Source organism: Mesoplodon bidens (genome assembly GCF_964165515.1).
Source record: "Mesoplodon bidens genome assembly, chromosome: 9".
NCBI classification, from domain to species: domain Eukaryota; kingdom Metazoa; phylum Chordata; class Mammalia; order Artiodactyla; family Ziphiidae; genus Mesoplodon; species Mesoplodon bidens.
The window spans coordinates 85,046,609-85,065,050 of NC_138166.1; the positions used below are offsets into that span (position 1 = coordinate 85,046,609).

At 38.4% G+C, this 18,442-nt stretch overlaps 1 protein-coding gene across 2 annotated transcripts in view; it reads right to left on the reverse strand.

The window, feature by feature from the left end:
* Nucleotides 1-18,442, reverse strand: part of COPG2 (COPI coat complex subunit gamma 2) — a 138,537-nt gene that overhangs the window by 88,842 nt on the left and 31,253 nt on the right. For both annotated transcript variants that reach the window (XM_081244782.1, XM_081244783.1), the window contains exons 6-9: nucleotides 12,377-12,452; nucleotides 10,578-10,670; nucleotides 9,513-9,599; nucleotides 8,276-8,433 (exon numbers count right to left, since the gene is read on the reverse strand). In XM_081244782.1, the coding sequence (XP_081100908.1) occupies nucleotides 8,276-8,433; nucleotides 9,513-9,599; nucleotides 10,578-10,670; nucleotides 12,377-12,452 (414 nt within the window). The remainder of the gene's footprint in view (nucleotides 1-8,275; nucleotides 8,434-9,512; nucleotides 9,600-10,577; nucleotides 10,671-12,376; nucleotides 12,453-18,442) is intronic.

Sequence of the window (18,442 nt, forward strand, 5' to 3'; positions counted from 1 at the left end):
ACATTGACAGATCTGAAGGGAAAAGAGAGCAATTCAATAATAGTAGAAGACTTCAATACCCCACTTTCAATAATGGATAGAACATCCAGATAGAAAATCAATAAGGAAGCAGTGGGCTGGAACTACATTGACCTAACAGACATATACAGAACTTTCTGCCCAACAGCAGCACAATACACATTCTTCTCAAGTGCACAGGGAATGTTCTCCAGAATAGATCACATGTTAGGTAACAAAACAAGTCTTAAATTCAAGAAGATTAAAATCATACCAAGTATGTTTTTCAACCACAATGGGATGAAATTAGAATTAACAAAAGGAAAACTGGAAAATTCACAAACATACGAAAATTAAACAACACACTCTTGAACAACCAATGGGTCAAAGAAGAAATCAAAAGGGAAATTAGAAAATACCTTCATACAAACAAAAACACAGCATACCAAAACTTATGGGATGCAGTAAAAGCAGTACTAAGAGGGAAGTTCATAGCAAAAACTGTAATTTTTTTTAAAGGCCAACTATAATAATGGACATACAGAATCCAAAATAATTGCCAGAGAAATTCTGAAAATTAATAAATGAGTTTAACAAGTGAGGAGTATGGTCATTTTGTCCAAAACTGACCTTCTGGCCACTCAGAAAAGAAGCTGGATTCTTATGAACTTCCATAACAACTGGACTCAGCTAAATGTGTATTCGATTCTAGTCACCCACAAAGCTTGGACTCAAGCTCCTTCCTATCATGCCAAAGGAGGGGCTGGTGCTTCCCCAACAGTAAAGGTGGACATGGAGATTTCTACTACTAGCATGCCATGTCATACATCTGGCAAGGTTTGGATCTCAGCCCTTGATTATGCCAGGGAAGGGCTACTTCTCTCAAAATTTATGTTAAGCCATCAAAATAGGTTCTAGGTTATCCAATTTGTTGGCATATAATTATTCACAGTAGTTTAAAAATCTCAAAACCCAAGGGTCATAATCCCTTTCTCAGGGTGAGAAAAATGGTCCTGACAGACCTCTGTACACTGTCCTAGGATGAAAAGGCAATGTGGAGCCCAGTGCAACTAGTACTGCCCCAGTCTATGCGTTTTGCCCAATGAATGTTACTCCAGTAGGTTAGGTATTTGCTTGGATATTTGCTTGGATATTTGTACTTATTTGCATAAAAACTGTTATAGCAAGGTGGGCATCAAGCCAGGTTTCTACTGTAGCTTTCTGGAAGTGGATCAAAGAATGAGAGGTCAATTGGCAGCATGCCCAAAAGAGACTCATTTTGGCAGCATGGCCAGTCATTGGGATGGTTGGTTTCACTAGCTGCCTGTGGAAAATATCCCTAAAGTCCCAATGAATGAAAAATCTGGGGGATAAGATTGCCCAGGTTAGAACTTCTTGGTTTTTATTAATGTTCTTGGTGGGAGTGTCCCAGGAAGAGGCAAACTCAACTGAGGGGAAAGCGAAATAATCCCTGATAAAATTATATACACACAGAGAGAGAAGAGAAATAAGGATACAGAACAAGAACTGAGAAACACTACTGCAAATGAATAAGAGAGGAGGATTTGTTCTACCATATATCTACACTATTATAAAGCTGTGATGATAAGGCAATGTTTTGCTGGTACAGGGAGAGAAATATAGAGCAGTGGAGAACAGGAGCCCAGAAACAAACCAATGCATATAAGGGTGCCTGTTTCATGGCAAACCTGATATTGCATAGCAGTGGGTATAGACAGGTATTTCAACAAATGGTGCTGGGACTACTGGATATCCATATGGGAAAAAAAGACTGCTACCTCATACCATATCCAAAAAACAATTCCAGGTAGATTATAGACCTAAAACATGAAAGTTAAAACTATAACGCTTGTAGAAAATAGTAGAGAAGATACATTTGAGAACTCGGGGTAGAAAACATTTCTTGATCAAGACACCAAAAATATTATTCTGAAAGCAAAAGAATGACATTACCTTTAAGAATGTTCTGTTCATTAAGATATCAAGAAAGGGAACAGACAAACTTGACTGGGAAAAGCTATTTGCAACTTATACAACCAACAAAGGACTCACATCTAGAATACAGAAGAACTAGAAATCAATAAGGATAAAGTGGATAACCCAAACAAAAAAAAAGGGCAAAACTCCAATAGGTATTTAAATAAAAAGAATATCAAAATGGCTCATAAATATAGAAAAAGGTTCTCAAACTCATTCGTAATTAGAGAATTACAAATTAAAACCACAATGATTTGACAATGATGCCAAGACAATTCAAGGGAAAAGGACCAGTCTCTCAACAAATGGTGCTGAGACAACTGCAAACTCATATTGCAACTGCATATCCACATGCAAAAGAATGAAAATGGACCCCTGCTTCACACCACATACAAAAATATCTCAAAATGGACCAAAGACCAAAATGTAAAAAATAAAACTCTTAGAAGAAGGAGGCACAGGTGTAAATCTTTGTGACCTTGGATTAGATAATGGTTTCCTAGGTATAATAACAAAGGCACAAGCAACCAAAGAAAAAAAGACAAATTAGACTTCATCAAAATTTAAAACTTCTGTACTTCAAAGGACACTATCAAGAAAGTGAAAAGGAAGGCCACAGAATGGGAGGAAATACTTGCAAATTATATACCTAATAAAGGTCTAGTATCCAAAATATATTTAACAACTATTTCAAACAACAATAAAAGACAAATAACTCCATTTTTTTAAAATGAGCAAAGGATTTTAAAAAGATATACAAATGCCCAATAAGCACATGAAAAGATGCTGAAATTTGTTAGGGAACTAAAACTTTTCTTGCTGTCAGACCAAGAACTTATCTGTATAACTTTTTTTTCAACAAAACTTTTCCAGTGGGGAAAAAAAAATCCCACATTGATATACCTCTTCACACCTACTATGGTGTGTATAATAAAAAAAGACAGACAATAGTGAGTGTTGGTGAGGATGTGGAGAAATCAGAACTTCACACACTGCTGGCAAGAATGTAAAATGGTTACAACCACTTTGTCAAACAGTTTGGCACTCCTCAAAAAGTTAAACATAGTTACATTATGACCTGGGGATTCTACTCACAGGTAAATGTCCAAGAGAATTGAAAACATGTCCACATAAAAAATTATGCATGACTGCCAATAGCAGCATTATTCATAATAGTCAAAGAGTGGGAACAACCCAAATGTCCATCAACAGACGAATGAATAAATAAAATATGGTATAGCCACCCAGTGGAATATTATTCACCCATAAAAAGAATGAGGTACTGATACTTCTACAATATAGATGAACCCTGAAAAGATTATTGTAAGTGAAACCAAAAACTAAAGACCACATATTGTATGATTCCACTTATATGAAATGTCCAGAACAGGCAAATCCACAGAGACAGGAAGCAGATTAATGTTTTCCAGGGGTTGAGGGGAGGGTAGAATAGGGAGTAGGACTGTTAATGGGTTGGGGGTTTCTTTTTAGGGTGGTAAAAATGTTCTGGAGTTAGCAGTAGTGGTTATACAACTTTGTGAATATACTAAAGACCACTGAATTATACACTTTACAAAGGTGAATTTTATGATACGTGAGTTATAGCTCAATAAAAAATATATAATATACCCCTTAGATTAGTAAAATCTTTAAAGTTTGACAATATCAAGCCTCAGGAAATCCCACACTGCTGGCTGGAGTGTAAATTGGTACAAAACTTTGAAAAAAAGTCTAATGTTACCTAGTAAAGAGATGTATACCCAATGATCTAGCAATTCTATTCCTAGATATATACCCTATAGAAATGCATGCTTACATACAAAGACATAAAGCTATGGTAATGAGGTAGTGTGGTATGAGGCACAGGGATACTGTTTATAGCCATTTCATTATTAATAAGTGCTCCAAACAGAAAATAATCCAAATGCCCATTAATAGAAGAATGAATATAAATAAACTAGGAAGTATTCAATCAAGGAAATATAAAATATAATTAAAATGAACTAGAGCTACACCAAAAGCAAGGGTGAATCTTACACCAGAATACTGAGTGGAAAAAAAAAAAAAAAACAAGACCCAAAATACTGCATGATTCTATAGACAGAATGTTCAAAACAAGGCAAAACTAAACTTTACTGTTTAGGGATACATGCACAGGGGAGTAAAAATCTAAATAAAAGCAAAGAAATAACTACCATAAAAGTCAGAAAGTGGTTTCTACTGGGAGTAGTTATGACCAAGAAGTATACATAAAACATTTCTGAAATACCAGAAATGTACTACCACCTAATGTATACAATCATTATAAGAGTGTCTCACAGAAAGTGGAAATAATGTATACAACTACAACTTTTATGCATTTTTCTATATGTACATTATGTTTCTCAATTTAAAAATTTTAAAGAATTAATATTATGTATTCTCTCTTGGACACAGGGTTATAAATCCAAGGTCAATTTTGTTATCAGTGATATACAGGTCAACTACAGTCTGAAGTTTTTATGCTTGATTGGCCATCTAAGAGAAGTGTTTAAAGTCTCCCAAGACCTTGAGATTGGGATTGACATATATACACTAATATGTATAAAATGGGTAACTAATAAGAACCTGCTGTATAAAAAAATAAAATTCAAAATCCAAAAATAAATAAATAAAGTCTCCCAAGACCTTAATTTCTTGTATATAACATTTTGCTTTACATATTTTGAAACAATGCTATTAAGTATATGTAAGATCGCTCCTGTTATACCATTTTTAAGACCATTACTTTTGTCAAAATACAAAATCCCACTATCATTTTTAATGCTTTAAACCTTGATTCCTATTGGGGCTTATACTAATAATGCTAAACTATATTTTTTTGTGTTAGTATATATCTAGCATATATTCTTGACATATTTACTTGAAATGTTTCCTCGTCATTTTGTTTGGAAGTGTCTTATGTAAAAGGCTATAGTAGGTCTGTTATTTTGTTTACCAATCTGAGACTCTTTTAATAAGTAATCCTTTAATAATGTAAGTAAACCCATTTACATTTATTATTATAAGTGAAATATCTTGTTTGCTAGCCAGCCTCCAAGATGGTCCTCCCAAATCTCCACTTTTGAATATCTACATCCTTGTGTAGTCCCCTCCCACATTATACGAGGGTTGGTCTGTGTGACCAAGAGAAAGCATCAGAGGTGATGGCATGTCACTTTCAAGATTAGGTTATAAAACACTGCAGCTTCCATCTTAGGCTCTCTCCCTCAGTTCACTCTGGAGAAGCCAGCTGCCAGGCTGTGAGGACATCCAGGCAGCCTAGAGAAAGGCTCTCAAAGTGAGAAACGAAGCACCTGGCCAATAGCCAGGAAGAAACTGAGGCCTATCAACTACTGCATGAATGAAATTGGAAGTGAATCTTCCAGATTCAGTTGACTACAGCTCTGACAACTTGATTGCAACTACATGAAGAACCCTGAACCAAAACCAGACAGCTAAGCTTCTTCCAGATTCCTAACCACAGAAACTGTGAGATAATAAATGTCTGCTATAAGCGGCTATGTTTTGGGCTAATCTGTCACACAGCAAGAGATAACTAACACATTTACACTTAATTCTATCCAGTTTATTTTCTTTTTTCTATTTATATACTTTGTCTTTCTTATTTTTTCCTTACCAACCTTCAATCAACTTCTCCTTGTTCCATTTTTATTTCAACATTATTAAAGCTTTATATTCCATTTATATTCTTAGTTACTAACCCATATATTTTTCTGACAGTTTAATATCACTAACAATATCTTCCTCCCAAACAAAAACAAACCACAAAAACCTTAGCATGCTTTTACTTCCATCTAACATCAATATTTATCATGGTGGGCTTCCCTGGTGGCACAGTGGTTAAGAATCCGCCTGCCAATGCAGGGGACACAGGTTTGAGCACTGGTCCAGGAAGACCCCACATGCCACGGAGCAACTAAGCCTGTGCGCCACAACTACTGAGCCTGCACTTTAGAGCCCGCAAGCCGCAACTACTGAGCCCGCGTGCCACAACTACTGAAGCCCGCGCGCCTAGAGCCTGTAGTCTGCAACAAGAGAAGCCACTGCAATAAGAAGCCTGCGCACCTCAACAAAGAGTAGCCCCCGCATGCCAACAACTAAAGAAAGCCCACACAGCAACGAAGACCCAATGAAGCCAAAAATAATAAAAATAAAGCTCCCTTTTAAAAAAAATTATCACGGTGCTGTCCTCCTGGAATTTTTGAGCTTGTTATTAAATTTTAAACTTACAACATCGATTTAGAATTACCTAAACAGTGAGAATTCCATTGCTCACTATTACTTCTTAAATCCCACTATTGCCTTCTATTTGTTTGTGCTGGAATAAATCTATGAATAATTCTTACAAAGTGATGGGTTAACTATTTATGGTAAACCCTTATGTTTGAAACTACCTTCCTTTCACCCTCGCTGATGAATGACAGTTTGGCTGGGTACAGAATTCCAGGTTGACAGTTATTTTCCTACAGCACTATGAAGACAATGCTCCATTGCTGCCTTTCGTGCAATGCTGCTGAGAGATACCTGAAGTAAAACTATGGGTCAAATGATCTTTATTTTACATAAAATTTAGAATTTTTTCTTTATTCTTGATATTTAAAAAAAATTCACTATTAGAATGTGCTTGCTTATCTTTGTCCTTCATTCTACTCGGCATTTGGTGCTTTTTTTTGGTTTTGTTTTTTTACTCTAAAGATATCTTTCTTTGTACAGGCCTGAGAAATTATCAGCCATTTTTAAAAGTTAACTTTGTATTAAATTATAACAAAAATATAGAAAAATACATGAGGTAACTGTTAAATGGACTGAATGTGTGTATTCCCCCATCCCCCCCACCAATTCATATACTGAAGCCCTAACCCACAGTGTGACTCTATTTGGAGATAGGGAACCTGCAAGGAAGTAATTAAGGTTAAATGAGGTCATAGGGTGGGGTCCTGATCTGTTAGGATTAAGGTCCTTGAAGAGACAACAAAGAGCTCGCTTGCTCGTGCTCTCTCTCTCTCTTTCTGCACATGCACCAAAGGAATATCACGTGAGCACACACTGAGAAAGCAGCCATCTGCAATCCAAGGGAAAGCTCTCACCAGACACCAGCCCTACTGGCACTCTGATCCTTGATTTCCTAGCCTCCAGAACTGTGAAAAAATAAATATGTCGTGTAAGTCACCCAGTCTGTGGTATTTTGTTATGGCAGCCCTAGAAAACTAATACAGTAGCTAACCTCGAAGATGCCCCCGTGACTATTTCCTGGTATTCGTTCACACTGAATAGAGCTGACCTTTTTTTATCCAACAAAAGACTGCAGAAGTGTTGGGATGTGTTTTCAAAGACTAGGTCATAAAAATGACTGTGACTTTCACTTTGTACTCTCCTGTATCACTTGCTCTGGGTGAAGTCAGCTACAATATTATGAGGACATTCAAGCAGCAACATGGAGAGGTCAACACAATAAGGAACTGAGGTGTCCTGCTAACAGCCTGCATTAAGGCGCCAGTCATGTGAGTAAGCTACCTGGAAGCAGATTTTCCAGCTTCCATCAAACCTTCAGATGACTGCAACCCTGGCCAACATTTTAACTGCAACCTCACAAAAGACCTCAAGCAGAAACCATGCAGCTAAGTCACGCCCAAATCCCCGGCCTACAGAAACTGTGTGGGAAAATAAATGTCTATTATCCTTTTAATCTGGTTAAGTTTTGTAGTAATTTGTTATACAATAGATAATTAAATCATAGGTGAATTATTACAAACTTGTATGTGCAAATCGTAAGTGAATTATAACAAACCTACTATGATAAAGAAAATATTTCAAGCACTTCGGAAGCCCCCTACATGCCAAGCACTACCATGCTGGTGCCCTAAAGATAAACACTATCTTAACTTTTAATACTATAGATTAGGGGCTGCCCTGGTGGCGCAGTGGTTGAGAGTCCGCCTGCCGATGCAAGGGACACGGGTTTGTGCCCCGGTCCGGGAAGATCCCACATGCCGCAGAGCGGCTGGGCCCGTGAGCCATGGCCGCTGAGCCTGCGCGTCCAGAGCCTGTGCTCCACAACGGGAGAGGCCACAAAAAACAGTTGTGATTCTTGGAATCCCATGATTTTTTTCTTAATTTGGAAAACACCAATCCATCTGTAAAGTCGGCATTGCCCAAAAAATATTCATAAAGGAAATAAACTCTGAGGTATGTTAACCAGCAAATGGAAAATTTCTTAGGTTTAGCTGAAAACACTTACCCCTCTTCATTTTCTTTTAGTAAGCGACTGGCAATTCGGATCAACATGCAGTAGGCAAACTGTGATTTGAGACCAGATTTAGTAAATTTATTCAACATCTTAGAAACAGCAAGGCGATCACTCTTTTTAAGGTGATACAAGACTCCCAACGCATGGTACTAAAGAACAAGAAAAAGAATATGATATAGAGAGAAGGCTGAGTAGGAAGAGGATAAAACTTACATAAATATAGAATCATACGGAAATACATTTTTAATAAAAAGATACCCAAGTTTAGTGTATACAAATAGCATATCTTTTTCATACTGAATCAAACACAGGCATGATTGAAAGGATAAGAGTTTCTAATTTACCCTCACAAGTTGTTAATACAGATTAGGTAAGTATTAAGGGGGTGACATACAATCTGAAGATGGCTCTAGCAGGTTCAGCGTTGCCCCATCCATCGTTAGTACAAAGGCTCTCAGGTCCAAGGCTTTAACCAGTGTTACAGGTCTTGCTTAGTGGATTTAAATCATCTGTGGTTATGTTAGCGGTTAAAGGATTAATCTCCTGAAGTAGGCTTATGGCATGTAATTATCATGGCACTTTGTGTAAAAACACAATGATCAGAGTTAGGAAGGTGAGAATGTTTCCCAAGGGAAAAATTACTACTCTACTTCCTCATAAGTGAATATGAGAAGTAAACATTAGAAGAGGATAAATAAGTACCCTCTCAAATATAAATGGAGTACTTTACATAAAATTGCCAGTTAAGAATTTAATCTTGTTCTTTTTAATTAAGAAGAGCGTAATGAATATCAAAAGGAGATCTTTCCAACAAAACAGTTTTAAAGCTTCACAAAGCGATAATACTCTTTACTGTTTTTCTAATGTCTAGTATAATCAAGGCCTGAAAAGCTTGGAATTGAACATCCATCTTCACAAATTATTTTTCAAACAAAGGACTGAAATGAATTATGACCTTTGGAATGAGCATCTCAAACTACCACTAAATGTAAGAATCTTCTCAAACATTCCTACAGTTTCTACTAAACACTACAGCAGGGCCTACAGTGGTAATCATAATTAGTGGGATACTCACTTGGGCATATGCACTAATATATACTTAATATTATGCTGCTTAATATTAGCCTTTGGCTAATACTCATCTGGGGAATCAATAAACTGCCTGTAAAATGTAGGGCTAAAGAAAGATGATCTGGAGACATAAGCTAAGGTGATTCAATGACAGTACCTGGACCATAATATTATCACTTGAAGCAGCTTCTTGGGCTTCATTGACCCAGCGCTTAACCACATCATAGCTTATCTTCATCATGTGCTAAATACAGAAAAAAATTGAGAACAGATCATGCACAGTCACTAAAAGTTTAGAAACATGAGTTAGTTTTCTTGGAGAATTACTAACAGACATTTTCAGAAAAAGAGAAACAATGTTATAGCTTTTATAAGTCTATTTCAAGTCTCTGAGTCAACTAATAAACCTGAAAAACTTTCTCCAAGACCCCTCTGCAAAGGTGAGCATATGTTTGTGGGCGGGGAAAGGTGTATAAAGGGAAGTAATGAGAGGGGAAGGATGGGGAGGGAATGGATAATTAATAGGATGGTACTTAAATAATGTTAACATTATAGGTTTTACTTCCAGGAAACTCACCTGGAAGAAAAACAGAGTACCATAAAAAAGTAGAGTACCTGCTGTAAAACTTGACCAATTATATTCCAGAACCAGCAACTCTCGTGATTCAGATGATCTAATCCATTCACACATTAGTAACCAATTTTAATCAAATACAATGTGATAGGCTGTCATGAATAAATTTTGTTTTGATAAAAAAGAGAAAGAAAAGATATTACTAAAACAAACAGCACTTCCTGGGAGGAAATTTAGTAATGGGACAGTAGACTTTGGACTGAAGGACACTGCAGACACAGGGCACCAACAAAAGCAGAGGACAAAGAGACAAGAGGTAGAAGGGCAGGTCATAAAGGAAGATTTAAAGAAAGAGATTAGCTCAGTTTCTTCCCTGATCCCCATGCCACCCTAACCCACCATCTGTATTATACATACAACATAGCTTTCTGATCACCAAAACCTTTCAAACATATGAAAATTTCATGTTTTTATAACTGCCCATTTAAATTGCTCAATGTTCCTCTTTCAGATAAAGCATTATTGTATAAAGTAACAGAAATGTATACATATTTTTAAATGTTTCATTTGTGAGAGAATCATAGTGATACTTTGTTTTTGCAACTAGAAACTGTACCATGCATGAGAACCAGTTACTTGTTCACTTACTAAGGAAGATACCAATGCTGAACTCGATACACTGGAGACTTTATCCACAATGGCCTGTTTCATGTATCTTTCAATGGCCTGCAACATTGTTCCCTGAGAACATTCATAAAGAAAAAGCGGTTGAAGCAGAACACTTTCATCCAAAACGACCACTTCAAAATAATTTACAAAAACAAGTCACATATTTGTCTCTGTGCAAATATTTAGAATGCATTAAAAGGCTTATCATATAATAATCAGATCCCAAAGGGCAAAACCCAGACAACCAAGTGGCAGCTTCAAGAAGGAACATTTGCGGGCTTCCCTGGTGGCGCAGTGGTTGAGAGTCTGTCTGCCGATTCAGGGGACACAGGTTTGTGCCCCGGGCCGGGAAGATCCCACATGCCGCGGAGCGGCTGGGCCCGTGAGCCATGGCCGCTGAGCCTGCGCGTCCGGAGCCTGTGCTCCGCAACGGGAGAGGCCACAACAATGAGAGGCCCGCGTACCGCCAAAAAAAAAAAAAAAAAAAGAAGGAACATTTGTAAGGAAGAGTAATAACTGTTCCACAATGAAATAAACTATCTCAAAGTGAAGAATCCCAGTTCGGAAGAAATACACAAGTAGAGGCTGAACCTATCAGGGATATTATAAAAGAAATTCCTAAATAGGGATGCTTTTAAAGTCCTGAAGATACCTCTATGTGTAGGGCATGTATTTTATATGGATCCCAGAGAGTCCTATAAATCAACTGTAATCTCTGATTATTTTAGATTCATAAGAAATTAAATGTGCAATATGCTACTGTATTGAGTCCTCAATAGGAAATCCTCTGAAAATAAAGTTCTTTTTAATTTATCTGGAAGAAAGCTTAGCACTGGGAAGGTGGTGGCAGGTAAATAAGGATGCGTAAATACACCAAGATCAATACTTAGATGAAGAGAGTCTTAGCTAGCCCTGGAACGGTCAAGTCTTATGGTATCAATTTAATGCTAAAAACAAAAGCAACCACAATAAAGTAACTGAGCATTGAAAAATACTAAACCATTTCTATTACTCCTCCTAGGATCCAGATTTACCATTTAATCCTGCTCAACCTTTGAAATTTGAGAAGATTGCAAACATATACATAAAATACACCCAATCGTGAATATAGCTGAAATATTATTCAGTTTGCTTGGCAATGCCCAGCCTGTCCTTCATTTTAACCTTTCCTTCTCAGAGTTCCAAGAAAGGGACAGCCTAACATACTCTATAACTTCATCCCTCCCAATACAACAGACTAAGTCAAGGTTAAACGCCTGATTTGGACCCAGGTAGATAACGAGCCACTGGATGGCTGATGGCTAATCAGACTGTTTCTCTTAAATACTTAAATGAGAGGGCTTGAGCCTGGTAAATGATGCATCATAATAGTAAATATCTGAGAAGCTTGCTGCTGAGTTCCTTAGAGCTGCCCTATTTCTTGTTCTGGTTGTAAGCTTTACCTCAAATTCTGAGAGATTTGTATTTTGTAAGAAAGCTTTTTTTTTTTTTTTAAGCTAAATTCGAATGGGTTTTTGTCTCCTGCAAGCAATGTGCCCTGACTATGACAAAAGTCCATGAGGGTAAATATAGAGAGAAATAGAATAATCTAAATAAACAAAAGGAAAAAACAATCTAAAAGAAAAAAAAAACCTGGAGCCACAAAAGCCTTTCTGGTGGTCATGTTTCTCTTCTGCTGATGATTCACAAGGTCAGACAGGGAATCCTACTAAATTTACATGGCCACCTGCAGATAAACATAGGTCCCCTTTGACACCTCAGTAAAACAAAGAACTTACATCAGTGATTCTGCAGAGAGCCCTGATGGCTGGGCCTCGGTACACATCTTCCTTTCCAGTCATGTCCTTAGTCAGACTGAGAAAAATCAAATTGGTTACCATAAGATTAAAGTTTTCTCTTTTGTGGAGTCCACCCCTCGCTAATTCCACTTGTCCCCATAATTATCTTAATACAACTATTGATTAAACAAGTATTTATTGAGTGTCTTCCTTGGATAAATATAAAAACTACTGGGTAGAAGACTATTTTAAATCTTAAGAATACAGCAGTGAGTCGGTGGGAATGTAAATTAATACAGCCACTATGGAGAACAGTACGGAGGTTCCTTAAAAAACTAAAAATAGAACTACCAGATGACCCAGGAATCCCACTACTGGGCATATGCCCTGAAAAAACAATTCAAAAAGAGACATGTCCCACAATGTTCACTGCAGCACTATTTACAATAGCCAGGACATGGAAGCAACCTAAGGGTCCACAGACAGATGAATGGACAAAGAAGGTGTGGCACATATATACAATGGAATATTACTCAGCCATGAAAAGAAACGAAATTGAGTTATTTGCAGTGAGGTGGATGGACCTAGAGTCTGTCATACAGAGTGAAGCAAGTCAGAAAAACAAATATGGTATGCTATTGCATATATATGGAATCTAAAAAATAATTTAAAAATTGGTACTGATGAACTTAGTGGCAGGACAGCAATAAGATGCAGACATAGAGAATGGACTTGAGGACATGGGGTGGGGGAAGGGTAAGCTGCGACAAAGTGAGAGAGTGGCATGGACATATATACACTACCAAACATAAAATAGATAGCTAGTGGGAAGGAGCCGCATAGCACAGGGAGATCAGCTCAGTGCTTTGTAACCACCTAGAGGGGTGGGAGGGAGGCAGATATGGGGATATATGTATACATATAGCTGATTCACTTTGTTACACAGCAGAAACTAACACAACATTGTAAAGCAATTATACTCCAATAAAGATGTAAAAAAAAAAAAAATACGGCAGTGAGCAAAACAAAGTCTTTGCCTTCATGGAGCTTACATTCCAGTGGGAAAAGAGATATTAATCACCTAAACTAAATATATAAATAATTTTAGATACTGATTACTGGCATAAAAAACAGACAATGATATAGCCTCAGGCTGAAATCCCCCAAAATCCCCAAAACTCATCAGACTTCAAAATAACTCTGTAAAAGAAACTGACTAAAACGATTACTTCATGAGGTCTCGCTCTCACAGGAATGGCTTTCTAAAATAATTGTCAATGGTTTCAGACCTTTCTGTGGAGCTGCAAAAACAGGCAGAGGAGTGTGGACTGAGCTACAGAATTTCATGGCCATAATTTTAAAAGGTTTTTAACCTTTAGATTATTCACTCTTTTACCCTTCCTTCTCTTGTCCTCTGTGCATTTATACTACCCTCAAACTGACTATCCACCTCCTCCCTCACTCAACTTCCCTCACATATCCAAAACGGCCTCCAACTCCAACTCACTCCATTAGGGTACCAAGAGGAGAAAGTTGTGAATAACTGACAGTCCTTCAATTTCGTTCATTTTTCAATTATTAGGGTTGCTTAAGTTTTCTTAAGAAAGTTCTTAAAATATATGCAACCACAGAGACTTTTTAAAATGCATGCCAGGGCTTCCCTGGTGGCTCAGTGGTTGAGAGTCCGCCTGCCGATGCAGGGGACACGGGTTCGTGCCCCAGTCCGGGAAGATCCCACATGCCGCGGAGCAGCTGGGCCCGTGAGCCATGGCCACTGGGCCTGCATGTCCGGAGCCTGTGCTCCGCAACGGGAGAGGCCACAACAGTGAGAGACCCACGTACCGAAAAAAAAAAAAAAAGCATGCCAATGGATCGCCACTCTTCTGGTACCTTCAATCTTACTTAGTAATATAACTTGAAAATCTTTCCTTATAGGCAGATGTTTTAAAATTTTAGATAGCTATGTATATTAAAATTTCTAAATAGTATATCTAAAATATCTTTTTAATGGTAGCACAGATTTCCATTGTTTGGGGATAAATAATTGATCAACCAGCCTTTTTCACAAATATTTGCATTTTTCTAATTAGATTAAAAAACTGAGGCTTGGCAGGTTTGGTTCCTGAGTCCTCTCTCCTTGGCTTGCTGATGGCACGGAAGTAGCCATAGTAATGCATAAACAAGAAGGCATGGCTACGTTCCAATAAAACTTCATTTACAAAATGAGGCAACAGTTTTGGCCAAGGGCCATAGTTTGCCAACCCCTGCTCTGTACTTCTGTTTAGCTTGGGCTGCCCTGACCGCAAAGGCTTACATACAGATAGTTTATGTGGGAGTGTGTTCTGAGGGAGAAGTAAAAGATAAGGAAGTAAACAAAGGAGGAGGGAAAGTCAACCCAAAGAAGTTTTCTCTAGTGTGTCACTGCCACAAGCAACTGGTTATTTAATGACCAATCTTCTGAGGAGCCTAATGAAATACATCTCAGAAACCACACATTCAAGGCATGAAAAGCAAAGAATTTATCCACTAGCTCTTAGCCCCTGGTAGAGATTTAACCCCAGAGTGTTAACTCCCCATTCTCTTAACATGTTAACTCACACATGTGAGTTCAGTGAGCGTGCAAGAAATTGCAGGGCAGGAAGCAAAACGCACAGGACATGCTTGAAGTGAGGCACTATCGATGCTAGTGAGCTTGACCCTACATGGCAATGTTGACCACAGACACAGCTGGAACCAAAGATGAGGCTGAGGAAACGGGAGGTTGCTCAAAAGTGGCACCCAATACAGCCCATCCTTTGCACCCCTCACATTTGAACATGTCTTCCATTGAATCTAATCTATCACTGAGTCTTCAAGATGGTAACCATCCACTATTTCTACAAGAGACTGGAAGATGAGTAGAATATGGTACAACCCATACGGCTACAACACATTTCAAAGCCATAATTGATATTCATCATCTCCTTCCTATAACCACCCATCCTTTATTTCCCTCACTCTTGGCCAGCACTTCACCTCATCTTGGTTATGTGTCTGGTAGGTGACTCAAACCTTTATCCCAAGGGATCTGAGCCTTGGTTGGATTTACCCTGGTTGGACCGTTGGTTGTTCCCTAGTCCCCAGTCAACATTTTCCCATGCATGAACGCACAAAAATATACTCAAGTGAATATTCTGAACTCTAGATACAGTCCTCTCTGTCACCTTTATATAGAAACAACCCTAGATCCTGATAGGGATCAAGGTCAGTTACCTCTACGAGTATAGCAGCTCCTTTCATTACCTGCTGGTCTACTAGCATGAAGAACACAAAGTGACCCAATAGGAGTCATCATTTCAAGTGTGCAAACTGGCTCACTTCCTGCCCCACGGTTGCTCTGACTCTGCAGTGTGGGATGTCTTAGGTTGCCAACCTGTTACTCAGACATGTAGAATCCAGAAGTGTGGGATGTTTCTGTGCTGGAGACAATCCACAACCCACGGGAACCAGGAGTCAATGGGTTAAATGCTTCCCCCTTTTCACCCCTTGAAAACATTGTCCCCTGGGAACTGGGACCTCTAATCCACATTCGGGGTGAGAATGGGAAGCATAAATTCTACAAGTGAGTCACTGGGAGTGAGGGTTAGAGGAGCCAGTCCTACTTCCACCTCTTGATTTCTGGACCTGCCTATTCTATTTCTTGGTGACCGTACCATACACTGGCAATCGATTCAATGGATATATGGCATCTTGGAGGAGAATTCCCCAACCTCTCAGAGTCCTTCCTCCAACCTACTACCTCAGCTGAGCATTCAATAGGCCATCTCATCATAGCATCAGGCTGTCTGCTCCTAGGTGAAGCACAATATAATAAAACTACTCATCTCCCTCCTAGTCACAAGCCCACTATCACTCTGCTTTTGCCATAAAATGAATGGCAATGTCATGTAGGATACCATAACAATAAATTAAGAATAACTGTTTATACCACAACTTGGCCCTACTGCAAACCCCTGGTTTATTCTATCTATATTTTATGGTGTTTGGGTCATGCAATTTAAAAAAATTATGTAGTCAAATTTATCAATCCTTTCTATTGCCTTTGGATTTTAGTCATAATTACAAAACTTTTCCCTACACTAAGGTTAAAGAGGAATATACTCATGTTTTCTTCCAGTACTTGTATGGTTTCATTTTTTTAAATTTATACTCCTTATCTTTTTAGAGTTTACTCATGTATATGATGTGAAATACAGATCTAATTTTATCTTTTTCTAAGTGGCTACTCTAATTTTATCTTTTTCTAAGTGGCTACTCAGTTGTCCCAGAAACATGTATTAAAAAGTACATGCTTACCCCAGTGATTAGAGATGCCACCTTTGTCATATACTAAGTTTCCATGTGTCCTTGGGTCTAATTCTGTACTTTCCATTTGTATCAGAGAATTCTGAAAAATGTAGATCAGCACGGCCGAGTTGACACTTCACGCAGTCATCACACAATTTTACTCCACTGGTCTCTTTGTCTATTCACGTGCCAGTACCACACTGTTCTAACTGTACAGGCCTTAGTATTTCACTGACTGGTAGAGCTAGTCCTTCCTCACGGTTTTCCCTTTTTCAGTTATTTCCTGGCTATTCTTACATGTTTGTTTTTCCACATGAACTTTAGTATCAACTTTTCTAACTCTATAATATAACCTGTTGGATTTTTTATTGGGATTGAAATGAATTTATAAATTAATTAAGGGAGGATTAAAATCTTTATAATGTTGAACTGACCTATTCAAAACAGGGGATACCTTTACATCTGTTCAAGTATACTTTGAGCATTTCAGGGCTTCAGATTTTTTCTTCCTCTTATAAGTTTCGTGCATTTTTTGTCAAAATTATTCCTAAGTATTTAATCTTTGTTGTTGTTGCAATGGGGTTCTATGCGTGTTGTTTGTTTACATAAAGGCTACCGATTTCTATGTGTTAATTTTATATCCTGCTACCCCACTGAATTCTTCTATGGTTTGAGTTCATTTTATCATTGTCTAGGGTTTCCAGGTATTCTACCACATCATCTAAAAACAGAGCGAGCTTACTTCTTTGTTAATTTACTCTTATGTGTCAAATTGGTTTCTCTTGTCTAACTGCATTGCTTAATACCTCTAGTACAATGTTGAATAGTGGTGACTGTGGTTCTGCCGACTGCTTTGTCTCTTGAGAGTATTCTTTTTTTCTTGATTTTTCTTAGGCTTTCTAATTTGTTGTTGAAAGCCAAACATCTCGTGTAGGACAGCAGAGATGAAGTAAATTGTTTACATGCCTTGAAGTGGGGACACGTTTCCTCCTGCTAAGCCATTAGCTCAGGGGTTTGAATTAATCTCTTTGGGAGTTGGACTGGGTTTGGTTTCCTGTTGCTCTTGTAACACTCAGTGCTCCCCAAGCTTGGCTTCAAATTCCTCTAGTGATACCTACCCTATGTTTAGGTTGAGGGCTGGTGTGACAGAGTATTTTTTTTTTCAATGACTACCCTCAGCTTTTGGTATTTTCTTCCCCCAGCCCCTCAGAGAGGATTGGTCTCTTGCAGGTTACTTACTTCTCCCTCAGTGCAGTGGGCGGGTAGGGATGGGCGGCTGTTCTTTGTTGTTCTAATTAAGGCTGTCTTAGGCAGGCACCCTGTTCCTGGATCTTACGGTTGTGGCCTTCACTTCTGCCCCTTCTAGAACTGCAGTTGACTCAGTGCATATCCTTATCACTCCCCCAGGGGTAGAAAGTTTTTCCCCTGTTCCCTTCCCACAATGGCAATGAGTTTTCACCAGTATCTAAAGATGAGTGTGTGTTGCCATTCCTCCTATAGCTTAAGGCTTTTCTTTCAGAGGGGAAATGGAGGAAAAGGATCCAAGGGCAGGTCAATATCCCTACCAGGGTAGCTGCTATTCCCTGCTCCCAGTTCTTTACTCTGAGGGAGATTCTCCCTCAGGACTCTCCCAAATACTCTATAAGAGCTCGGTTGGGTCCGTGGAGAAGAACCAACAAGGCTATAGAGGCTCAGACCGCCCTGTATTTGTGGCACCGAGGGGCTTCACTCTCTCTAGAC